This window comes from Alosa pseudoharengus, unplaced genomic scaffold (genome assembly GCF_046254945.1).
Source record: "Alosa pseudoharengus isolate Yale_2024_CS ecotype anadromous, Long Island Sound unplaced genomic scaffold, YU_APseudo_1.1 YU_APseudo_1.1_scf_1, whole genome shotgun sequence".
In the NCBI taxonomy this organism is placed as follows: domain Eukaryota; kingdom Metazoa; phylum Chordata; class Actinopteri; order Clupeiformes; family Clupeidae; genus Alosa; species Alosa pseudoharengus.
This window is the reverse complement of record NW_027468564.1, coordinates 59,119,886-59,146,904: the sequence shown is the minus strand read 5'-3', so window position 1 is coordinate 59,146,904 and position 27,019 is coordinate 59,119,886. Positions and strand designations below refer to the sequence as shown.

The 27,019-nt window shown below is 40.0% G+C and overlaps 1 protein-coding gene across 2 annotated transcripts; it reads right to left on the bottom strand.

Annotated features, from left to right (window-relative positions):
* Nucleotides 1–216: 216 nt before the first annotated feature.
* On the bottom strand, nt 217–26,510 carry slc8a1a (solute carrier family 8 member 1a). Of its 2 annotated transcripts, XM_076295774.1 has the most exons (10): nt 26,478–26,510; nt 21,750–23,602; nt 10,081–10,187; nt 8,619–8,639; nt 8,362–8,379; nt 6,993–7,061; nt 6,249–6,376; nt 4,602–4,701; nt 1,691–1,969; nt 217–1,491 (listed from the first exon to the last, which is right to left on the bottom strand). In XM_076295774.1, exons 2-10 carry the CDS (start codon nt 23,546–23,548, stop codon nt 1,115–1,117), a joined length of 2,898 nt encoding a protein of 965 aa, XP_076151889.1. In that variant the 5' UTR covers nt 23,549–23,602; nt 26,478–26,510; the 3' UTR covers nt 217–1,114. The 2 variants fall into 2 exon arrangements, with proteins under 2 accessions (XP_076151889.1, XP_076151895.1); XM_076295780.1 differs by lacking the exon at nt 21,750–23,602 and having other exon boundaries at nt 26,478–26,502.
* Between the last annotated feature and the right edge of the window lie 509 nt (nt 26,511–27,019).

The window sequence follows — 27,019 nt, the reverse complement described above, 5'->3', positions numbered from 1 at the left end:
AGATGACCCGCGTGAAAACTGCGCACAGCTGTGTCTTCACGATGCAACACCAACAAAGTTCTTTATAACTGACCAACCCGGAGAATTCACTGGCAGTCTGGAGAGCACTGGGAGGACAAGACAGTCCGAATTTGTGATGGGCGACCCTGCTGATTGTCAGCTCGGTGGTCCTAGACAGTGACCGATTGTTGTTTCATGGTTGACGCTGTCATCAGAGGAATCTGCTTGTACAGTCTCGTGCACAAGCAGATTCCTTCAAATGCGCTGCTGACTATCAAAATACCGATACGCTGTTTGCTGTTAAAGGAAATGACAGATGTCATACTCATTGGTTTAAAGGATGTTACGCATGACTGATTAAGAAACATAAGAACAACCCTTTTGCGGCCAGAGTTTGATCATAAAATTGCACCATTACATTAGTGAATGTGGACTGGCCACATTTAATATCTATTCACTTTACGGCTCTGACCATCCATTTCTGATCGCCAAGCCACTACCAAGAAGGCCGCTGAGAGGTGGGATTTGCCTATAAGGACTTTGGTTCATTATAGTCTGAGTTTTGTTCTTTTTAAATCTCTTTCATGAGTTATGAATTGTAAGATGTAATACATAAAGGTGAATAGAAAACACAGTCTCTTGAGCAGAGTCCCACCCATCCAGGCCATGTGATGAGTAGTTTAATTAATTTACTGCAAACAATAGTCAATAACCAATTTGTTTTTAATGTTTTTTGACAAGCTATTAAATTCACTACAAAATGTCATCTAAACTGAAGCCTCCTTGTTGATGGACCCTACCCAGATACTGTATTGCATCTGTGGATAATAATAGTTGTCATATTTTCGAAACACTAGACACCCTCTATAATACTATTCTAAGCATATTACCACTACTCTACTATTTTGAGAACATCCCCCATCAAAATCTCATAAACAACATCAGTAGTAAGTAAAACAATATTTAAAATGTGAACAACAACAAAATCAAAAAGTAGGTCTATTATTAATATCAATATTACTATATTGATTATGCAATATTTTTCATATTGTCACATTGTTGTCCTGTGTCCTTATCATCCCAATCGTCATCCCTTTCTCTGCAGTGGACTGCTTCAGAAACCCTTAATGATGCAATAGGCCTCTAGAGAGGAGAAAATAATATACATAAGCCACAGGCTAAAGAAGAGGGTGGTGGTGAGTATCTTGGGTAATCGTGGGCCTCCAAGCTCCCCCCCAATTTCAGGTCGACGTCTGTACATGAGGACAGCAATGGCAACGAAGGCAAAGATGGTGAATAGTGTGACAGAGAATGCCAGTGTTCCAGGATCCACATAGAATGCTTTCCCGTTTGCTGTATGGTAAATGGCAGCAATGGACCATGCAACACCAATGCCCAGGAAGACATTGACAGCATTGCTCCCAGTGACGTTGCCAATGGAGGCATCTGCATACTGATCCTGGACTGCAGCAACTTTACTGGCAAATGTATCTGGAAGAGGAGAAAGAGATGATATTTTGTACATGCTAAATAAACATTGCTGAACTGCAAGGATACAGCCCAAATCTGTGCAACTGTAGATGGGATTTGTTGTTTTGTTGTTTTCATTGGATGTTCAGTATCCAGTAATGTAATGACATAATCTATTATCCTCTATTATTTCTGTAATATAACTGGAAACTCTTTTTACCTGGTACAGAGGTTCCTAGGGCAACAAAAACCACTGCTGTCACCGAATCTTTCAGGCCAACGGTACAGCCAAAGTGAGAGGCCAGATCACCAATGACAGCTGTGAGCACCCCGATCATGACAATGGACACAACGAAGCATGCCCAGCCATTCCAGTAATCAGTGGGCGGCACAAAGGCAAAAAGAACCTTCCAGAAGATGGTGAGGAAGTGCATGACATAGTCAAAACACGAGGGGAGTTTGCTTTCTGCACCATTGTCATCTTCATCATCATCATCCCCTAAGAATATGAAATTATGTATAAGAAAGGAAAGAGAAAAAGGAAAATTATTGGTTTTTGATATATTCATTAATTCCCTTCATAGAGGACTATGATTTAGAAAACTGATATGTTCTACTCAAGAATGTGCACATAATCCCTATACTGCCCACAGCCACTTTATGATGGCACTGACCAGCAGAAAAAACAATGTTGTAAAACCCACAGATTAGATGCTATTTTGAAAAATGAGAGTTCTCTTTCAATCGAGTTCACTCAACGTTAACCAATGGGAAGTCATCTCTGCATGACATCATGGCTCTGAATCTAATCTACGTAATCTAATCTAATCTAATCTAAGCAATCTCCCATTAATTCACTAATCCTCTTTCATCTCTTCAGTGACCATCGAGACACTCAAACCAAGCTGATTATCAAGACACTCATAGCCAAGTTGACTCAAAAGATGCAGGCGGATTTCCGTAAATGCCTGTGCCTGCCTGGTGCACAGTGTTGTGTGTAACACACTACAAAGTAGAGTGTTAAAAAGTAGCATGTTACAGTAACGTAACTACTTTTATGGGTAAAAAGTAGTGTAACACGCTACTACTGAACATTTGGTAATGAAACTTAGCTCCTTTTTCAATTCAGCGCAATGTTACATTTCCCAAGGACAGATTTGACAGCGACACTGCTTTCTCAGCTGCGCGCTTGTGCAATAGTCAGGAGCTCCACACGGTAGCCTATTACGTGACAGAGGCTGGTAGCATGAAGAGCAATCATGGCAAGCGAGAAGCCTAACTTCTGAGGGATGGAGGTATTCCCATTACTTCGAACTTGAAACTAAAGGGAGGAATGTAAGGGGTACACTGTGCCTTGGTGAGAAACTGTTGTCCACTGCCGTTAACTCAACTGCCAACCTATTGATATGATTTGCACTAGCTTTCCACCAATGTCCTCCATAGTAGAACCTTTATGTAGGCCTACACATTTAGGAACAGATATTGGGTTCCGCCCAGTCGAGCAACATAAAAGTAACGAGTAACGTACAAATTTACTTTCCATAGAGGGTACCAGTAACTAAGTAAAGTAACGGGTTACTTTTTTAAGAAGTAACAAGTAACGAGCAAACACTACTTTTTAAAAGTTTTTTACTTTTTAAAAGTAACTTCCCTACACTGCTGGTGCGATTCAGCCCTGTCCACACTGTCAGCGTTCATTGCTGGCAGAGGCATCTAGGCCTCCTCACCAACACATCAGCAGCAGGGCCCTAGGCTGCACATGCACAAGCTCCAAGACTCAACAGCCTGCATGTCCCCGTGGCTATGGTGGGAAGCACTGTCCTCCTAGCGCTCCTGGGACTCACTGCGCACGGGCATGGTTGTGACCACGGACGCCTCGCTTCACAGCTGGGGGCCTGATGTGTTAACTATACACCATGTTCCTTACGCTGAAATATTTTCGCCCTATACTGACAGTTTGTCAAGTTTTGATCAAAATGATCATGGTCACGTTGGTGGACTATGTTTCCCACAGCTCTGTCACCTGGTGAGGAGATTGCAGTTATGGACATGTATGCATCTGCTATCAATTCATGTGATATATTTACCTGGTGTGCAGATTGCTGGTGCGGGACATTCTGTTCAGAGGCCGCCCACACCAGTCAGAATGGGGCCTGAAACACCCAAGTTATGGTGAACGTATGGGTCTGCTTCAATGTGGCACAGGTGGACCTGTTCACATTGAGGGAAACTACCCACTGTGAGCTGTGGTTCCTGATTCACAACAATAATCTGTCACTTGGAACGGATGTGTTAACACTCCTTTACTTGCATACACTTTGCAATGGATGACTCTACAGTCGTCCTGCACCAGAATTCCTTCTACCAGCCTAAGATGCTGACCTCAGCCCTTAGGAGTAGAATCTGCCCACCTTCTGCCCTGACATATAGCAGGAGAAGCTATGGCACAAACTCAGTCTGGTGAGAGTGCTGTATACCTACACCGAGTGAATGCAACCCGGCAAGAACGAACAGCTGTTCATCTGCTTTGTAGCCCAGGCTACTGGTTATGGGCCATTGAAACAACATTTCTCCCACTGGTTGGTCGAGGCCATCAATGTAGTGTATGACTCCTCAGGTGTTCCTCCCCCACTCCAGAAGGAGCATGGCTGCCTCCTGGGTAGTTTGGAAAGACATATCCATAGAACAGATGTGTATGAGCACAAGTTGGGCTTCGGATGATTCCTTCACCCGCTTTTAAAACCTAAATGTTGCCAGCCTGATGGGAGCCCACTCAGGTAGCTCTCAGCGGTGCACTTGTGAGTTTCCCTCCAGTGCCAGTGGCCACTACCGCCTGGAAATGCAGTCCGCTACAATCGCGTACACAGTCAACCCACGGCCAGCTGTCCTGGGCCCCCCAAGGGACTCTTCCTGTTCTCCCTGTATACCTTTGACTTTAGGCTCAAAACAAACATGTCATCTTCAGAACAGCTATTATGCAATACCACTCCAGAAGCAAACACATAGCCCCTTTGTTTAGTGACTTTCATTGAAGATGATAATGATGACAATGATTGGTGTTTTTCTTGGATTGAATAAAGATTCATGTCATCATCAATTTAAAAGAGGCCAACAGGCTGCCCAAAACTTACCCGAGTTGACAGTAATTGCCTCTGCAAACTGCTCTCTCCAGCTGTTCGTGCCAACTATAAGGGCCAGGTTGGTTTTCTTTATCAGTTTATCTACTGTGCTCTGAGGAAACATACAGACACCCACACCCACAGAGAAGACACATAAAAAGGTTGGCACCACATAACACATTTGTTGGAAATCTAATTAGATCAGCTATGTTTACAAAGGCTGACTGGGAAATCTCCTAATAGTATGCAATTATACATCAACTATTATGTTAGTTATTTGGGTGATTCCTGTTTTGGATGTGCTTTTTGGCTTACAATTTTCTGAAAATTCAAGTTATTGTATTTGATGTTTTTAACATTTTGTCAGAACAGTGCCACACTTAGATATGAGGAATGCATGTTGGCCAAGCTCAGAGGCTGAAAATATTATATATTATATATTATAGACATGGGCTATGTTTACACGGTGACGATGAAAAGAGAAGACGCAGAAGTGGCGTCTCGTCTTCATTTTTTTTATTCGCGTTTAGACGAGCATTCTCAGGGGGAAATCTTTGTTTATATGAAGACGCAAGAGTATGTGATATTCGATTGGATATGCATTCCAGACCGCTGGGTGGTGGTGTGATAGAACCCCGGTACGTCACGCGCAGACATTCTAATTTGACAGTTTAGCCAGAGAGGTAAATCAAGGATCTTTGGTTTAGCCGTTTAGACGGAGACGCAACCCGGGTCGTCTTCAAAACTCTACACTCTGGAAGGAGTCTTCAGATTTTTGTGTCTTCAAGCCCCGATGGCGGGGTCGCCGTGTAAACAAAAGGCACTTATGATAAAATATTTTGTCGTCTTCCTTCGCAATCGTTCTCGTATAAACGGCCCCATAGTCTTACAGGGTGGAAAGTTAGCTCTAGCTCTTTGAGTAAGCAACATTTAGCTAGCACACTCAGAACTTAAATAACTATTTCTAACATGTTTTTAAAAATATTTTATATTTTTGATAAACATTTTCCATAATATACACTAACAGGGTAGAACTTTACGGGTGCCTCAAGCAGGTGTGTCATATGAAATTGAGAAAAATAAAGATGAGAGTGACTGTTAGAGCTTTCCTCAGTTTTCCAGTTGCATTCCCTTCTAAAACAACTGTTGTCTCTTCCTGCAAATGGCTATATGGATTTGTAGTATTTTTGGGAGGCAGGAAAATACAGACTAACAGAATGGAAAAAGACTGCGGGGACATATAATATATCATACTACAAAAAAACAAATATAGTTTCACCAGATTTACTTCCTTGACTAAAGGAAGTGTACCCTAGTCTATCAAAGCAATACAGAATAAGTTGACGTTTTTAGCATTTTATAATATAGAGGAAGTTGATTACATTGCATTATGGGGACCTGCTGAATTGAACGCATATACCACAGAAAAAGATGCCTGAAAGAGGTGTAAAAAACGTAATTAAAAACACCTAAACACATAATACAATTGATTTGTTATAAATATTTGTCTAATTGAATTAAAGAATAAGAGTAAGGAAATCATTGGGACATGGACATTTGATCCAAAACAGGAATAACTATAACGATAACAACAAAAAACTGTGACATTTATAAACTGTCATGTCCAGACTGTTTAGTTCTCTTGGGAAAGCATCATACCTTAAATTCATAGGACTCCTCTATGATCACTTCCAGTTTCACGTGCTCTCCTAGCATGGGCTGCCCGAGTTCTGCAATACGTCGCTCCTCTTCTTCTTTCTTGGACATGGCCATCTCATCCCTTTTCTCTGAGAAAGTGAGGAGCAGGCAGATAGACAGAGATGGATACGGTTAGAGTTGGAGAGTTCAGCAAACAAGGACATAACAAAGTTAGTAAGCCAAACACCCTTCAGGGCTAACACAAGCAAAAATGAACTGTTCGTTGTTTGTTATGTTTTTATGGGCTAAGTTTGCCCAGATTGTTTTTGTTGCCGTTTTTGGAGCCTGGGCTGTCCACAGAGATCGCATTTTTTTTACAGTGTATTCAGGACACAGACACCTAGCGGTTGGTTAGGTGAGGTTTGCAGTAGTGACATAAAATGTTTTAGCCTAAAAACGCGTGGCATCGCTTAGAGCCCCTTTAACCGCGTGGCATCGCTTAGAGCACCTTTAAGGAACATGCATTAAAGTGTATCAAAGTAGCATGCAAATAGCTAAAACGTGATAGAAGCTTCTTAGTAGACACCTTTACTCACTTTAACTTGTTATTAACTGATTTTAAATCCAAGATTAAGATAAATCTTAGATTATATCCAAAGGTATATGATTAGGAGAAGTGCCACCAGAAATCTGGCCAAACATGCAAAAAGTTAAGTGACTAATAATGAATGGACAGAAGTAGAAATAAGGGAAATAGATGTATACCTGCTATGTTGATAATGGTGGAGGGGATGTGGTTATCTCGGCCCTGCACTTTCCGGTAGATGTCCCTGCCTGATGATGTTAGAGAGACTTGGCTGAGTAGGATAAGAGGTGGATGTGCAGTTGTGTTTGTCTAATTAACTCAGTGCATTCTCTTTTTTATTTAATGGAGAGCTGATGTTTTTCATTTTGTGGAGAAATCCAGAGTGTAACTTTAGCCTGGAGACCAATCCACATGATTGAGAGGCTGTCTGTCATTTACTCTAAAATTGGGTTCCTTTACGCATTGTGTTCAAGAATATTTCACTGTCACAACAGTAAATTAATAATAGCTATTGTTGGATTCATAATGTTGCACCAGAGCACCGGAGCTGTTCTACTGGTACCTAAATCTTATGCAGCAAGCGCACATACTGTAAGTTTATGTCAAGGGCAAGAAATAGTATAATCCCCCTCTTAGCTCAAGTGCCCTTTAACTGAACAGACAGAAAAGTTAATTCCCTTTTGTATTTTATTAAGAACAAATTATCACCAGTGACTAATGCTGAGCCATACTGGTGGGAGAAGTAGATTTGGATATTAATAATGCATTGTGCAAAATATGTTTAGAACAATAAATCATGAATCATAAAGATTTTGGAAACAAATAACAAAACAACAGAACACATTATAACATCCTGTCATTTGACAAGATTGTAGAAATTCTAAAGCAGGCATGACATAATAAAAAGGGAAGGAGTGCTATGCACACATGCAGGAGGATGATGGTGTTCTTGATGTAAGCAGTGTGTGCTATGCATGACATAATGTTGCAATCAAAAATATAACTCTTTTGCACTAGCACATACCCAGACACAAGCATAGCCACACACACACACACACACATGTATTTGTGTATGTATCTCAGAACGTTGACACCTTGCTCCTTTTTCATGTTAGCTGTGTTACTATGCAACGTCAGTGAATATTCAGTAAACCATAACATCTTTCATCATACATGCAAAATATGAGGATGCTCTGTTGATGGTGAGTATCATCTTCATTTAATCATTCCCCCGAAGAATTTAACATTTGTAAACGACCAAAACAGAATGCAGTTAAACTGACCATTCAGACTACAGAGATTTGAGAGGTGGTTAATAGTTAATGAGTTATGGGCGAGTTAATGAGTAAAGGCCACCCTTGCCACTACCCACTACAAGTTTCAAAGTAAAAGTAAATTCATTAAATTCAGTATCTTACCATAAAGCGTTTTATCTATTAAAAGGCAAGATGAAATACATTAAAACTGTGACTGACGAACAAATTGTTAATTAAGCAGTTAGCTAAGTATTAATAGGATGTATAAAAATAGTTGCATGACATAGCATACCTGTCTTCACAAATCCACCTATAACCACAAAGCAAAACACAATTAGCCTACCATCAGACATACTATATCTCTGAATGCTATTATTTCTTATTATATTTCTTAAGTTCAAAACATTCTGAAGAAATTTGGCAGCTGAATTCAGCCTAGCTTGTTTTTGTTGGCGAATACCTATTGTGGTGAATACACATCACTTGCAGTAAAGTCTTAAAGAAGAAAAAGTGCTCACATATGAAATGAAGAAACAGAATATGGCTTACCACACTCATGTAGAAGCACAGCTGACCAACAGGAAGGAAATAAGACAGTAAGTATATAGGACAGCCGAAATAAGCAGCAGAAGAGAGAAAATAAGAGTAAAGCAATATGATCAGTAAAAATGACAAATCAACACTACATAGTCCACCACATACTTACTTGTTACTTATTATGGAAATTACAGTATAAATGTTCTATATAGATTTTTTTTTAGATTTTTTTATAATGACAGGTACAGGTCAAAAACAGTACATATCATGTAAAAGTGAATAAATTGTTTAATGTAAAATCATGTTAAAACAGTGCTGTGCTGCTACCACCTACTCATAGACTTTCCTAACGCACAATTTTCTGCATCACAAAGCTTCTTACTACACTAAAAAAAACAATAACCACTTTTTGTCAAAACAAAAAGACACCCTGCAAAACTTTTAAGCGCAGCAATACACCACCTAAACCAAATAAAACCAGACCAGCTACTGCCATGCCATGCCGTGCAATGACTGACTCATATAGTGTCATATAGAAGGTCTGAAAAGTCACCGGTATTTTGACTTATACAGTAAGTGTGATCCCACTGTGGACTGGCCATAGCCACTGTCACAACCACTCTGAACAGGTACACTGTCATTAGAAGAGGAATTGCGAGTATCCCTCTTGGTGATATACTGTATGTAGAATAGCAAGGGGACAGCTCAAAGAGAAAGGAGCCAAAGAAACAAGAAAGGAAAAAGCATATGGGAGTAGTGGAAGGAAGAGCAGGCCATTCAAAAGAGAGGTTCTACTTGTCTGCTCTCCCACACCTGTCCATCGCAGCTTTTTCCAGTGTGGCTCCTGAAGCTGTATGTAGAAGTTGGCCTGTTTGTTATATTCTTCATGGTCAAGTATTTTTACCGTTATGGTTTTCCTGTTGGGACAAAAAATCACACGTATGACGTATGGAATTGACTGGCTGTGGTAAGGGCCTCCCATTAAGCATATCCCTCTCATTCTCTCTCTCTCTTTCTGTCTTTCTTTCTCTCTCTCTCTCTTTCTTTCTTTCTTTCTTTCTTTCTCTGTCTCACACACACGTACACACACAACCACATACACTTTTCTGTGTCCTGGTTTCAGCCAGACAGATAGTGATGAGCTAAATCAGTCACAAAAGTGACATGATACATGATCCGGAGTCTAGACCGATGGGAACAGGAAGTTTAAAAACAGCCACATCTACCTGCAACAGCACACTGTCAACACCACATGGTCAAATGAAGATCAAACCTAACCTTACTACCCTGCACCCAATACAAATGATTTACCATATTGAAAGTATGACATAGCAGACACTGCACTATGTTTTGGAGAACTACAGTTTACAAATATCAAGTTTAACTAATGACGAAATGTCATGTCATGTCATGCGAAATCTCCAGTCTGGGTTGTCAGTCTGAACATGGGAGTGTCTAGTAAAGCACCCCCCACCTTTTCTCTCACTCATCTCCACTATCTGTGGCTCTCCAAGTTCGATGAAAAGGTTCTTGTTCTTTTCATACTCCTCATCGTCGATTATATTGATTTGAAAAGTTTTGCTAAAAGAGAGACAGAGAGAGAGAGAGAGAGAGGAAGGGAAGAAGCAGAGAGGAAGAGATGCATGAAAAAATAGCAGATGTGTGGGCATGAAATGTGGCAGGCAAAATGAAGACAAAACTGTGACAGAGTGATGAAAAGTGTGAGGCTGGTGAGAGCACCTCAAAATATAATAATAATAATAATAATAATAATAATAAATTACAGTGTCATCATATCACCATATTGTTTTTCTGCTTGGAAGTGGCAAATACAGTATTTCAAGCCACTGCCACCTGTGATGATACATATATATGAACGGAACAGGCAAAGACAAAATGTGTCCAAAGAGGCAACACGAAAAGTGTCAGGTCAGATAGATCCAATGGACCACATGCATGGAAGGCTCTTAAGCCAGCTCATTTGGGTCCGTTGGAGCGGCAGCTGTGTTGTAACGACATCTTCTGTTATATTCTGCTCCTTGCATGTTCACTCAAACACTTATAACAATAAAAATGTTGACACATGCATAAATCCTTCTACACCGTAACGTGCTGATTCACTAGGTGAAACTCCCAAACGGGTCGGCGGCTTCTACAACACACCCGGCTCCACCAGAAACAAATGAACTGGCTAAAGAGCCTTCCGTGCATAAACCGAATTGAATACAAACGTAATGTAAAGTAACTGGAAAATGAGACTAATTGAGACTAAGAAAAAATGAAAAAATTAAAACCAGGAAATTAATTGGATAAAGAACCAGGATGGAATGTTAAAAATAAATGGCAACAATGAAATATGCAAAAAGAAAACCAATCTTTTGTGCTGTATTAGGTGAAGGGTGCTTTCCCAAACAAGTCTGAATTTGGTCTAATGTTAAGACAAGCTGCCTGTTTCACTCATGTTGGAATCAAGAGCTAATTGGACATGCAAAACATATTGTTAAGTTCAGCTGTCAAGTAGTGAGACCTTTTATGTCTGTACATTTGCTAATTTAAGCTCATGTGATTTGTCTCTCTCTTGTCTGTTTTCATCTATGTTATGAGTGGCTTGAGGACAGTTCTAACCATGGCAGAGAGTAAGTACCAGTTTGAAGGGTTGAGTCAAATGTCTCTTGACATTTGACTTAAACAGCTTCAGGTGACTATTAGACTATTAAACAGCTTCAGGTGATACAAAATGCAGCAGCTAGGATTTTAACAAAAAAGAAAACTAAAAGAACTGACCACATTACTCCAACTCTTAAGTCCCTGCACTGGCTTTCAGTAAGTCACAGAATTGACTTTAAAGCACTACTGCTTGTTTATAAATCAGTGAATGGAGCAGGACCTAAATGCCTCAGACATACTTTAGCAGTACACACCTTCTCGTCCTCTCAGGTCCCAGGTGAAAAACTTGTTAGTAAAACCTACTGTTAGAATTAAACATGGTGAAGCTGCTTTTAGGTGCTCTGGAACTTTCGAACCAATCAAAAAGGCCCCAAATGTAGCCAGTTTTAAATCTAGACTTAAGACCAAACTGTTCTCAGATGTTTTCTGCTAACTGTGCTGAGTTACAAATTCTGAATCTGCCTTGAAAATTATTCTACCTTGTCTTATTACTTTTATTACTTTTTTACTACTTTTGCCTTTGTTTTTTTGCTTATTAATTATTCTTTATTTTTAAATGATTTTACCTTGTGCGTTTTATGTTTTCTTTTTATTATGATCTTTATTATTATTCTTTACTTTTTAAACTATTCTTTAACTATTGTCCTTCTATGATTTTATCAGCTATTCCTGTTTGCTTTTGTTTATGTAAAGCACGTGGAATGACCTCTGAGTATGAAATGCGCTATATAAATAAAGTTGACTTGACTTGACTTGACTTGATAGCCAGGCATTATTCAAACCGGAATGCATGTGGATACTTGCTGGACACATGTTATCTCATTACTTCAGTGCATATCTCATGTAGGCTATGTAGGCAAATGTATTGCCTTAAGCATGGTACGACTGCCTGTGTTAATATTGTTCTTGGTCTCTACTGATATACTGATGTAGAGATGCTACTAGCAGTTACTAGCTACTGTGATATATACAGCGCTGTATACTGTATATGTCAGCAATAATATGGCACAAATGAGAATTGGGTTGGTAATGGATAGCCTATACCCACGGCTAGGATTCAGCTTTTGGCTTGTGCAAGGCCAAACCACATCCATGGGTAGTCTTTTACCAACCCCATTCTTACTCCTGAAATATTGCTTTTATACAAGAATTTCTCTTCGAACTAATCAAGTTTAAACCAAGTCAAACATCAACATCAAATTGTGTTTTCTATAGTTCATGTAGATTTTTGTTTGTTCATTCTCTGCCCCAAATAATAAACTTAGCACAAAAAGTAAGGAAATTTGTGTTTGGTAGATTATTTCTCTGTGGTAACAATGCTTTTTGGCAATAAATCTTATACCGTTGGAAAGCCTATTTAGTTAGTGAAAGAAACATGCACTTGTGGGATGAGCAGCAGTGCTGAGTATGTGTAGCCTGATGAGCCAGACCCACATTAAAATGTAGGATCTGGGCACTCACGCAGTGCTCAGTCCGAGAGGCGGGATAATCGGTTGTCTTTCAAATTCCCCCTGCACGCAATAGGACAACGCTATGAGTCCCATGCATTTTCCCACCAGCGGAGCTAGTTGGCTAGTTTTTTGCCAACTTAAAAAAGCTTATCTCATGTCACACTGTTCGCCAACAGCAACATCCATCTTCTTTGTTTTCAAGTAGCAGGGAATTCAAGCCAAACCGTTGCAACTTGCAAATTAGCAATTTGATTGGCCTGATAGAAGTTTAATTTTTCGAGCTCACAAGCCAACGGAGAGTTGCTAGACTAGCCCTGGCAGCAAATGTAATTTGCTGGCTAGGGTGCGTCTACAGTAGATTTCTAGGCTAGAGTATGTGAGTTGCGCCCATGAAAAATTGCCAAATTTTCTCTGCCATTGCCAAACAGGTTATTTTGCTGTTGCTATTGACACTTGTTTTGAGCTCTCTGCCCAGACAATCCGGAACAGGAGTCCTGCTGCCATGACCTGCCCTTCACCGTCAGGCTCGTTTGTGCTGGTGTTGGCAACACGTGCACTGGAACCTCAACATGTGGAGGAACGTTATGTTTAGTGATGAGTCTAGATTCTGGACTCATGGGATGGAATGCCCACAGCAGTGTGTGAACAGGCTGGTGACTAGCATGAGGAGGAGGTGCCAGGCTGTTGTGGCTGTGTGTGGTTCTCCTACACACTACTGAGGCTCCTGTTTGTGAAATGAATGAATTGTTACATTTCCAATATGTCTTGTTTCTTCAAAAATCAATCATCCAATTCACCAAACACCAAACGAGGCAATGGCTAAATAAGCTGTTTGGCATTGGCAGAGAATATTTGGCAATTTTTTCATGGGTGCACCCACATTGCCAAAAATAATTGTTACCACAGAGAAATAATCTACCAAACACAAATTCCCTTACTTGTTGTGCTAAGTTTACTGTAGTTCCAATATAATACATAACAATAGCCTGGTGCCAAGCAACCAGGGGCGTAGCCAGGATTATTTTATAGGGGGGGCCAGCTGGGTCCAGACTTTTTATTGGGGTGGCACTTGGGAATCAAAACTACTATTTAAAAACTACTCAAAAAGTTTTGAAGATTAGGATAGCCTATTTTAATAATGGTAATAAATTGTGTAAAGCCAACACTGATACACAGGTCAGTTTGTTGTCCACTCCAAATCATTTTCCATAAGCCAATGCTATAAAAAAGTACATTATGATAATGCACCTTACTTAATCAGTCTTATTCAAATGATGTTAAAGAACAATAATAAATACTACAAATATTGTATTCAGATATTTAATCTTATACTGATGGCCAAACTATATTTCTTTCTGATATCCACTCTAAGTACTTGGCTGTAAGTAACATGGCTCTGAATTAAGAAATTAACCCTTAGAACCCTAGACTGTTTTAAGGGCTTTTCCAATACCTTTAGTTATAGGCATTTATCCTGGTCATTGTAAGTGCCATTTACACATGCTTTATTTTTTTCAGAACAGTCTAGGCTACCCAGATCTGCCACCAATTCATATTAATACTTGCATTGATTTAATTTTGATTTTTAAATAATACAAAGACAAAAAGCATATTATACCATTCTTATTATGACCGCCGCGCAGCGAAGCGGCGGTCATATAGGTTTAGTCAGATTTTTTCTTTTTTTTTTTTCTTTTTCGCATGTCCAAATTTCCGTCAATGAGTCCCGGGACACTGAAAGACCGGGGTAGACGAAACTTGGTGGGCATGTAACCCCATATGGATAGCATGGAACCATCGTTTTTCGTTTTGATCTGTAGCCCCCCCGCTGGACTGCACCCCCCGAAAGGAGGGTAGGGCAGACACAGTTTTCTGTGAATATCTCGAGAACCGTAAGGTTTAGGGGGACGATTTTTTTTTTTGTAAGTTGATCTCAAGGGGCCATGTCAACCCATTCCATAACCACTCATTTCATGTATAGCGCCACCTAGTTAAACACAAAAAAGTAAAAATGAGGTGTTGTAATCGCAGGTATCTGTGACCTAACATAGTCAAAACTGCACGAAATTGGAAGTGTAGGATCATTATGACACCATCTGAATGCACGCCAAGTTTCGTGGAATTCCGTTCATGGGGGGCCACACAATAAATTAATTTATGTTACTATACACCAACTGGCCTGTAGGTGGCCGGAGACAGTTTTCTGTGAATATCTCGAGAACCGTAGGGCCTAGGAGGTCCACCTTTTTTTTGTATGTTGATCTCAAGGGGCCATGTCAACCCATCCCATTACCACTTATTTCATGTATAGCGCCACCTAGTTAAAAATTAAAAAGCAAAAATGTAGGTGTTTTCATCACAATATCTCTGGCTGACATGGTCAAAACTGGACGAAATTGAAAGTGTAGGATCATTATGACACCCTCCGAATGCATGCCAAGTTTTGTGTACTTTCGTTCATGGGGGGCCTTACAATAAAATAATTTATGTGTACATTTAGTGACGTACACCAGCAAGGATTCCCGGGACACTGAAAGACCGGGGTACACAAAACTTGGTGGGCATGTACCCCCACATGGATAGCATGGAACCATAATTTTTCGTTTTGATCTGTAGCCCCCCCGCTGGACTGGACCCCCCGAAAGGAGGGTAGGCCAGACACAGTTCTCTGTGAATATCTTGAGAACTGTAGGGCCTAGGATGACCATTTTTTTTCCGTATATTTGCCTCCAGGGCTCATGTTAACCCATTTCATGTGCACACATGTGCACAAACAGATACACACGCACACACATACATTCACAGTAATCATACGTATGACATATACTCACACAGTAGACATATGTACGCTTCCATGCACAGGCACATACGCAGGCACACACACAAGCACGCACACACACACACACACACACACACACACACACACACACCCACACACATAACATAAACATAACACAAACAATCAAGAATTTCTCAGAATTATGAACAGGCAAGATGGAGGTGGGGTTGTATAAAATGAATTTTACATGTGAAATCTATGAACTAATCATGTTTTGGGACTTGTTGTCTAGCAGATACCAGTGAGAATTGAGTGTGGATAATGCAATTTAGTGAGACAGTTAGAATCATATAGGCCTTTCAGCGTGATTTCTTTTTGTGGAAAAAATTTGCTGGACTGGGCGGCGGTCATATTTTGTACCGCTCTGCGGTACATCTAGTTTTGAAATGTATCTCTGTCAGCTGGACATGACTTTCATGTGGTTGTGGCTAGATGGGATACAGCTAAGAATGGAAGTCACGTAACAGATAGTGAAATCTCCAGTGAAATCTCCATAGAAATAAACAGTATAACCTAACCCTAACCCTAACCCTTAGCTGTATCCCTTCTAGCCACCACCCTTGCATGTATGTGTAGGGCAGACTGTCCTGAATCTGGCAATATAAGAACCATGGTGGAGGGGGGCTTTGGGGCTGAGCAATTTACAGACATGTGGTGTGCGCCTTACAGAAATAAATGCCATTTTTTTTATTTAGTAATGAAAAATGCCCTTTCTGCGCTCCATATCTGTGACACGAACTGATCTGACCTGACTGACCCAGAGTTTGCGTGTTCTGTGTGTACACTCATGATGATTCTAAAACAACTTTTTACTGCATTGTCATGAACAAAGTGAAGGCAAAAAGGTGTTTTTTTGTCGAATAAATTGGGATGCAATGTGAGTCTCGAATTGGATGCCATGCAGGAATTTGCTGGGATCTCAAAACCGCATTAACATACTTTGCCATAGAGAAACACATGATAGCGTTGGATTATGAACCTTGCCACTACAACACACAAAAACGTGGGGTAAGTGGAGCTATATGAAGTTATTATTTTGATGTCATTTCGTCTGTTTTATAACCCAGAAGGATGTACTTGGTATCAAATGATAGCTCTGTATCTCCTCTTTCATCTGACATGCGTGGAATATCTATCCGATCACGGGTTCGTGAGTAGCCTAATTCAAACGATAGTTGGTTTTTGTACATGATGTTATTTTGCAGTCACGTTGTCTGTTTTTATAGCCCAGAAGCATCGATATACTTGGTACCAATAGATAGCCCTGTGTCTCCTCTTTCTTCTGATATGCTTGCCATATCTATGCAATCACGGGTTCGTGAGTAGCCTAATTCAAACGAGAGTAATGGGTGCGCAGGTAAACTATAAATATGAATCAATTTGATTTAATTTCATGATTTTTTTTTCATACTTGATCGCACAGGCAAGAGTTTAGTCTCGTTGGAAAGCCCCACTTCTGCTCTGTCTTGCAATTAAAGTTTCATCTCGCTGTGATGAACAGTTCTGGAGCAATGTAACAAAGAACTCAGGCAAAGCAGCCTCTGCCTGACCAGCTATGGCAAGAACCACACGCAGTCAGCAAATTATGTTTTTTATATAAAGTAGCCTAGCCTAGGCCCTATTAGCCTACTTTTATTGGAGTCATGATTTGTGCCTAATATGCTTGCATTTCACCCGAATTTTATCGAAATATTTTTGTAACAGCGTTACCGCAGGCATCCGATTATTTCTGATCAGCCCCACACGTCAATGTCAGAGCCTACCTAAGGACAGCCCAACGCAGCTCACTTGGCTATGATTCGTGACACATTCTAACATCTTATTAGCATTAATTTTCCAACTCATCATCAACTCACTTGTTGTTACTGAGGTTAAGTAGTAGTCTACTGTCAATGTTTTTAACAGATGACTTGAATTGTCCCGCTGCTGCTGCTGCTGCACTAGGCCTACTCACGATTTGATCACAACCGTGGGCTACACTTCCTGACTGGGCCAATGGTCTTAGATAGAGTGCAGTAATTGGTTCAGTCCCTGCTTTGCAAAGTGTTGGCAAAGTGCCGTCGAAAACGGCAGCAATTATTTTTTTCTTTTTTACTTTTCACTGAACGGAGCTGGGGGGGCCAGCAGGGTGGCCAAGCTTTGACCAGTGGTGGCCGTGGCCCCCCCTGGCCACCATGTAGCTCCGCCCCTGCAAGCAACATAAAATGACACTTTGCAGGCATTGAGTGAGAGAGGCTGTATGTGGACAGTCATTTGGACTCGCTTGTCCTCCCGTTCCATTTTTATTTACTCACTCAATAACTAATGTGACAGTCCGAAATAAACTGCTCTCTCGCTTTGAATGAATGGACAATTCACATTGGACAATTCAAAACAAAATGCGGAGTGATTCGGCTACATTCCTGGGATAGGCTATCCCCACTCATGAAAGCCTCTCATCCAATTAGAAATGAATGAATAGTTCAACCCTACAGTTGTATATGACATATGCTACACTGAATATTTAATAAGCTGTTAAGCTCCATGAGTAGGCCTATAAGCTCTCAAAACTCTAATAATATTTTTTATGTATATCCTCTAGGGAGATTTCAGTGTTGTGTCATCAGGGAGGCCTGTAGTCTGTCTGACGGTCCATTCATTTGGTAATGGAAAATATGTTTAAGTTTATATTACTCTGCATACTCTGGAAGTGTGCCAATAACAGAAGACAGGACCAGCAGAGAGTAAGGCAGGTAAAGAAGCAGACATCTGCTGAATTGGTATCTCAGACCGACATTTTCTTTCAACACAAGATGGTCTAACTCCTTGTATACATATTATGTGAGAAAGTGGTGGCATATTCAACTACAGTGAAACTAGTAGCATTACAGAATTAATATCAACATAAATTAAACAATTATTGACCTTTCAATAATAATAAAAGAGCCAATATAAATTCAAATCTAGCTGACCTATGTAAGAGATTTAGCTATTTTTGACAATTCATAATCATATATTAAAGAAGTTTAAATTAGACTAACAATAACTGAAATAGAAGAACTGAAACTATCATGTGTATATCATTGGTTGCATTGAGGTTGCAACCCGTATATCAGAGGGTCAAAAAGACATCACTCATTGGTAACAAATTGACATACATCAAACTACATTTCTGTAATGCTATTGTAGCCTACCCCCTTTAGGTCCTTTTCTTATAAGACCTCAGCAAAAATACAAAAGCAAAAGAGAATCTCTTTCTCTCTCAGGTCATGTGATCTAAGGGCAGTTTACCATTGAGCTATGCTGCCAATGGACCTGCAGTCTTAAAACAACTGTGTTAGAAACAACACAAGTTGTGTTATTTTCAACACATACAGGGCTAGATGTAGGCTACATACATTTGCGAACGTAGCGTTATCAGCGTCATGGACAAACCGCAGATTGCGAATGCTGTCAGGCCCAAGTTTCCATCGTATTTATTAACGGAGTGTCTATTTACACCCCTGGTACGAATAGCCTTGGCCACACAGCTGATCTATTCACACCCTGTGACATAACAACAAAAAGACGTTGCTCACGTGCACAAAAAACATGGCGGACATTCGTTTTTTTGTCAGCAGAAACTGAAGAATTCTGAAACGTTTCGGCACTAATATCTGTTCAGATTAAGTTTTAGATTGAAAAGTTGTGTTTTATTTTCATAATCTTGGTTCAGTGAACACATACAACCATCAGTTTGTTATTTAACAGAAATTTTGTGAATATGACGTTCAGCATACATTGATATTTGTACCAGACGGGGTACTACTAGAACACATTGCTGTGTGCACCGGGGTACGAATAGCATACATTGATATTTGTACCAGACAGGGCACTAATAGGACACATTGCTGTGTGCACCGGGGTATGAATAAAATTCACTTTTTATTGCACCAGGGTACGAATAGCATACACTGCTAATTGTACCAGGGGTGCAAATAGCCTTATCCATTTATTAAACTAGTGTAAACTGCGCCTTTCTCTGCCTTTCTCCGCCCATAAACACAATTTACGAACGTCCACAACTGAACGGCAGAGCCTACATACAAGCGCAGTTGAATGAAGTTAACTGACAACATTAAAAAGAATCAAACGTTTAGCGATCATGAAATAATACCATACATGATAAGATGTCAACAAGCAGGGAGATAATGAAGATAGATTATTCAAACTACTTGTGCACGTAGGCTATGGAAAATTGGTCAAATCTAGCAAGTAGGAAAGTTTAAGTGAATGACAAAAGTGAAAGTAAGACATTCGAAAGGCCAACGAAAGTTAAGGTTGCTTTTGATAGTAGCCTACTACTTACAAAACTGGTGTTCTAAATAGCGATTCTGTTGTCTTTGAAAGGTTCTCTTATTGATGCATTGAACTGCAATTGGATTAACACCTGCTTTTACAAGGTGGAAGTATTTAGGCGCAGAATAGACGCGCGCTTTCACGAGCAGTCTTTGTAGGCCTACATACAATGGAATGCATAATTAGGCGCTATTTACAGTACGCTTCCCCTCCCATCTCTTTACGCTAAACTCCCACTTTCCTCTGGATCCTCCCATGAATGCATGCATGACACGAAAAACGCAATGTGTCCCTTTTCAGTTCCCGCAACAGGCAGTTTGCAGTTTAACATCTTTGCGGCCTGTTTGTACATACCTCGCAATGATTTTACACGCACGTTGCGAAACAAATACGCCTGAAGTGGGCGCAAAAGCGTTAGTACATCTGGCCCACATTGTACACTTTTAAAATGAATAAAAGCAATGTCTTAGAAACAACGCTAACTGTGTTGTCCCTATCTGGACAGAGATGTGTTATTTTCACATTTGTTTGCAAGTGTGCATATCCAAATCATACAGGCTATGAATTTGTCTTGTAGGATTAATTTTTGCAAGGAATGCATAATTTAGAGATACTTGGACAGAAAAAAATGAATACTGTTAAAAATACATGGTATTTCACGTGACTAACTGTGTCTTGAGGCACAAAAATAAAATGGATTAATAAGCAGGATGACAATAATGTGATATTAAATATGTCTGGGAAATATGCATCTCTGAAGACCTGGTAATATTCCAACTCCATACATAGTATGTTCAAATGTATTCTTAAGTAACATGATTTATCCTTACTTACTCTAGACAATATACCAGGTGTTTATGTACAATATTTGAGGCATATAGTAAATCACATCATGTATTTACATTAACAAAACCTCATAGCATCACCTTGGACAGTGGCTGTAGACACTGAAACATTTCAAATGTACCACCTCCAGTCAATTGCATGCCGGAAATATAAACTTGTCATCTTAACAAGAGTGCTCTGTCTATATATGGAGCTGAAGCTATGATCCAGCCGGCCTGGCCTGCTTCAGTGTTCCTCGGTTTCTGGGCTCTGTCTTTGTACCTCTATTGTAATAGATCTTTCATCTTAATTCATGTGTGAAACATCTACAAGGTTCTATTTTAAGGTTCAATTATGACTGACTCCTTTCCATAGTTGTTTGTCTTTAACCAGGCAAAATGTTTATAATTCCTTTCTACTGAAACTAGACCCTGTCACCATTATCAACTGGCTCCACTACTGTTTAATTCACAGTAATCCTGGCCTAACCTAATCCTGGCCATGATAGGAGTTTGACATTTTAAATATACTATTCTGTTGTCATTTTCTGTGCTTTCAAACTACTACACATTTCAATGATACTCAAAAACACACTTAGATTCTGAAGTATGTTTATGCCTAAGCCATTTGTTTTAAGGAATATTGAAGATAACAGATTATCTGCCACCACCATCCTGTCATATCCTTATGTCACCTGTTCATGCATAAAACACGCAGCAGTACTCATTAGTATGCTCAAATTGTTGAGCAGTTGCCTTTCCAGTTCCCTTTCCTTCATGTACATATAAATCAAATGTGAATTTGATCATACAGACAAAAACAAAAACACTTAAATACCGAAATATTAAATTGATGAAAAAAATGAAAAAATATATTTTTAGCTATTCAAAAATATACATTGCCTACTATTATATTATTAGTTATCAAAACTTTTCATTAGTCATCCAAACTTTATATATATTATACAGTCATCCATTCTTAAACAAAAGACTGTAATTGGCTAAATGACAAACAAAACAAGGAAAAAATATAAAAGACACTTACACAATTTCATCATTCTGGAACTCCAGCACTCCGTGTGTATCTTCAAAATCTTCACCACCCCCTTTAGCTGTGCCCTCTATAGTTTTGTAGGGCACCACCACTACCCCACGGGCACCTGAAGTACGAACAACTTTCACCTCCATCATGCCAATGCTTTCACTAACATTAACCAGTCGCTCCTCAAATGTAAAGATTCCAGCATGGTCATCATCAAAGATTGTGACCGTAGCTGTTGAGGGCAGACCAAGGCCGGCTAATGTCTCTGTATGGTTGATGTCTGAATATGAGATTGCTTCTGAGCTTGCTGAAATCACTCGCACATTACTGAGGTGAACAAGAAAATGCTCATCTTCTTCAAAGATGTCATCATCAATGATATCAATTCGGATCTCCTTTTCTGTTTCACCTGGCCTGAAGATGACTGTACCTTCAGTGAACTGGTAGTCAGACCCAGCATTGGCTGTGCCATCTTCAGTGCAGTAGTCCACTGACACAGTACTTGTCAAGTCACCACCTCTTCGGACTAGATTAAGAGCCACTTTACCACAGTTCTCTAAACACTGATATGTGCTGGGATCAAAGAAAATCTTTGATGAGAGATCGCTGTCAGACACCACAGAGCGCATCTCATGGTGTCCAATAGCTTTTCTAGCCTGGTCAGCTGCATGCTTCTTCAGGATATTTCCTGCCCCAGTCATAAGCCTAGTGGCTTGACAGCGATAGAAAGCTCGACTCTTTTGCTGCTGACAGAGGACCTGGTAGTTTGCAAGCTCAATGAGTTGCTCCATCTCCTTTTCAGGATGTTTCTGTTTCAGCTCTTTCAGGATCCGAGCCATTTCCATCCGGACATCTTCTTCGTCCATCTCTTTCTCTTCAGCACCCATAATCCCATCCAAGTATTCCTCTGCATGTGAGTTTAACATCTGTCCATCCATCTCTATGTCTGCTTTTGACTGGAGCTCTGCCTCACCCTCTGTCTCAATGATCACGCCCTTCCGTTTGCCCAGACGATAGCGTTTGGGCACATAATGGTAACACAGGAGTCTGCGATCAGCCACCCATGCAAAGAGCACACAAATAGGGAAGAAAAAGAGTGTAAGCAAACCTTCCCACACTTGCACCACACCTGGGGAGATGACAGCGAGGATAAGGTACAGCCAGGTGTAAGCAAAGATACTCCAGAATGCAGTGACGAAAAACACCCGCAGGTGCTTGACCTTGCGGTGGTCTCCATCTGGGATGACGGACACACACAGCCCAATTATGACAAACATATTGAAGGCTGCACTACCCACAATTGTATTAGGGCCCAGCTCTCCAGCATCAAAGCCATGTCCACACACCTCAACCACAGAGAGCATGATCTCTGGTGCGGAAGATCCCAGTGCCATGAGAGTCAGGTTGGAAACAGTTTCATTCCAGATTCGCACAGTGGTGGTACAGATTTCACCATTGGGTTTCTTGAATGTGATCTCCTTTTCTTGTGAGGTGATGACTTCAATTGATGCCATGAAGCGATCTGCGATTATAGAGACACCCAGAAACATATAGCACATACCCACAAAATAAATTGTGGCACGGGCCAGCATGTCTCCAAAAGGTGGGTCTGTAGGCTCCCATACGGGAAAAACAACACCAGGCTTACATGTAAAACTGCCCCCACATCCAGTGGTCACATTGCCCTCGGACTGTCCTGAGGAGTGTGTGCTATTTAGCAATGTTGAGTGTGTCTCTGGTACAAAAAAAGAAAAACTTATCCAAAGCTGCAGAGAGATTAAGAAGGAAAGTTGTTTATCCATAGTGCTGATCAGATCTGTGTTTTGCCTTTCAGTTAAAACAGTTCTGATGGTTCCCTGTATAAATGAGAAGGATGAAACTTGATTAAAAGAGAACAGTGAAAAGTTTTGTCTGAATGTTCAAGTCTGTACATCAAAAAATTAATTATAACAGTAGTCCAAATACTATGGAAATATCTGAACCATATGAATTATAGTTATAGTTATAGTTTTTTTTATAGAAGGGAAAAAATAGACTAATTAGAAAGTTCATAAAAAGTTCAATATATCAACAGCACATCTACTTTTGGATATATTTTATTTATCAACAAATAAAATAACGGCAAACATCAAAAGTATGCCTGATGAGAAACCAGAATGAAAGCTATTCATAAACACAGACTGCTGCTTTTTTTAAAAAACAAACAAACAAAAAAAACTCGACTACGTGTAACCTACGTGTGTAGGTTATGTAAGTGTAAGTTGTAAAGATGATATCTGTGACACATATCTTATTTACTCTTATTAAATTGGACCTAAATGTTTAAATGCAACATATTTGGAAACAGATTACATTCACAGTTAGTGAATGTGTGTGTGATGTCTGTATGCTACTGAGACCTTGAATTTCCCCTTGGGGATCAATAAAGTATCTATCTATCTATCTATCTATCTATCTTCAGTCTAAAAGAGGCCAGAGATGCATATTCTAACCTTATTCAAATGCTGCATAATCTTGGGCCTCACTTTCCAAAAGTATTGAAAGTCTTGTAGAATCCATCTCACAAATCTCTGAACAATTTCAGACAATTCCCCTGAACTAAAACAATTCTATAGCTGTGATTGCTTTTGAGGACAGATACCATGGAGACAAAATGGGGCAGCTGTGGCCTACTGGTTAGTGCTTCAGGCTTGGAACCGAAGGTTTGTCGGTTTGATCTCTGACCGGTAGGTAAAATGTGCGTGGGGGAAGTGGTTGATCACAGCTCTCCAATGCCCACATCCATGGCTGAAATACCCTTGAGCATGGCACCTAACTCCTCACTGCTCCCTAAGCGCCGCTGTAGCAAGGCAGCTCACTACTCTGGGTTTGTGTGTGCTTCACCTCACTGTGTGTTCACTGTGTGCTCTGTCTGTCTCACTAATTCCCGGATGGGATAAATGCAGAGACCAAATTCCTTGTACACGCAAGTATACCTGGCCTATAAACCTGATTTACATTTTACATACAGTATGGGTGACAACAACATTACACACTACAAGAATTACACACTACAGTAAAACATTATTTATAATGTAACTTAAGTCTCACAAACTAAGGACTAAATGACGAGACAGGGCAGAATAAGGTTACAAGGTTGTAAGTACTGATGAGTGGGTCACGGTTTAAATTGGGTCATTTAAGTTTGAGTTGTAAATTGATATCATCAGCAGGCCAACTGCAGACCCTTAAAGTATTGATAACATTCCAAACCTGGGCCCTAATTTAAAAGGTGGGCAAAGTGCAGAGTGCAAAGTACGTCAACAAGCAACGTTGTCGTGTATAGATTTCCTTTTGCATGTGGGAGATATATATATATATATGTATGTGTGTGTGTGTGTGTGTGTGTGTGTGTGTGTGTGTGTGAGAGATACATGTTTCATTTCTTTAGTTTATGGTAATAATATGGTGTCACCGTTTTTGTTAGGACTACAAAAATGACGTCCCCAGAGCTTCTCAGCCTGCCCAAACAGCTCATTCTCACAGAAAAGATTATAATAATGAAAAGCACACAGAACATTTCCATGTTGGTAGAAGAGAGTTTGCATTACTACATAGAGAGAATGAGCGAATACATTTTTGAATATACACACTCACTCCCTCTTTCTCTCTCATATACACAGAACATACACACCTTGTAGCATGATCCCCCAAAAGCACTATTTTCATAATGTAATGATGAATACTTTTCTAGTTACTAAAGTGCACAAACTCCTGCACATGTTATACACCTGAGAGTGTCTCACATCTCAATATGTTATTTTGTAATTCTCAATGTAGTCACTACTCTTAAGTAACAATAATTAAAAAAGATCCATGGATGTCTCACAAATCTAATATAACGAAATTAAAATCAGGCATTTGAGGTTTAAAACATTGTTTTTGTATATAAATAGACTTTGGAGGCAAGGAAGAAGGGTATTACCTTTAAATAAGTAATTGCTGAGAAGATCTGAATACACTAATAAAATAAAGATGACATATTGATATATCACTATACAAATGATTCAGCTATACGCAGTTATGTCAGAGTGGAACAGGTTTGTCAGAGAGTGCACCCGAAAGCACCTGAAAGCACCACACATTACATTGTACCAATACAACAATAGAGTTCAATTCTTACTGTTATCTAACCAATTTTCATGTTCACTGCACACACATGGAACATTGTCAATTGCCATTATCCTATCAATGCTGTGGTTGGTTGCTTGATCATGCAATGTATGCACTGATTAGTTTAGTACAGTAGTAGGCCTTTATACTGTGACATGAATAAATTCAGATTTTATATGGTGTGATAGGGGTCAAATGGCAGTTGCATTTTTCTCAGTTGTCCCGTAGAGATGAACACTGGCATGTTTATGAATTCCAACCAACCATTTTTCAAACAAGATGCCTCATTCATCAAACTGTCTCCTGTTATTTATTGGGTAATAATAAGACTGAAATTAATGTATACATTACATTGCTGACACATATGTCTGACTTATTTGACATGGCCTTAAGTATTTCCAACGCCTGATAGCTGAAGACAAATGACATGCGCAGATATTTTCATCTGTGCTTCCTCTAGCCTACCTGCCATCTTATTGCAAGCATGTTAATAAAGTATGAATTTCCCCATATTCCCAGTTTGCTAAAATTGTGTGGAAAGGAGGGGATATAAGAAAGCACAAAGGAGAAAACACTCACCTCTGTAGTCCCTGTAGAGTAGAGATCCACTGCCTAAGGGAGAGAAGAGTACACGATAACCTCTCTAAATTTAACAGAAACACACATTGTTTCTGAAGTGCAAGGCCTTGGTGAGTGTATCTAAACATGGACAGCATAGCTGGGCTGCTGCTTATCGTCTTGCATTCTCTTGACTCCACTTCCTTACATGGTGTGCTAGAGGAGGCTGTCACTTGCTGCCTTACACCTAAAGGCCCTCCCTATCTGGTACCCCCCTCCTGTCACCATGGACACGTGAAAGATAAAGCACCAGTGATACTCCTTTGGCCTTTACCTTTCCCCCCCTCTTGTCTGCATTCTCTCAAGAGCAGGACAAGTGTCCCCCAGCCCCCCTCCAACCACTACTTCTCGGTGACTGTCCAAATTTTCCAATGCCCCTGCCATCTCCTGAGATGAGGGGCTTATTTTGTAAAGGTCACTGTAGAAGATCAGATTTTTTTAGTTTTTTGTTTGTGTGAAACAAAAAAGACCTGTTCTCTCTTGATTGTTGTTGTCTGCATGGC

Bases quoted from the DNA above. Each gene is read 5' to 3' on its own strand.
- slc8a1a (XM_076295774.1), bottom strand. From the start codon at position 23,548: ATGGATAAACAACTTTCCTTCTTAATCTCTCTGCAGCTTTGGATAAGT. The intron at 6,377-6,992 runs GTATACATCTAT...TCACTTTCTCAG, and splicing joins CACCATTATCAACATAGCAG to AGAAAAGGGATGAGATGGCC. The intron at 4,702-6,248 runs GTATGATGCTTT...ATGTTTCCTCAG, and splicing joins AGGAGTCCTATGAATTTAAG to AGCACAGTAGATAAACTGAT.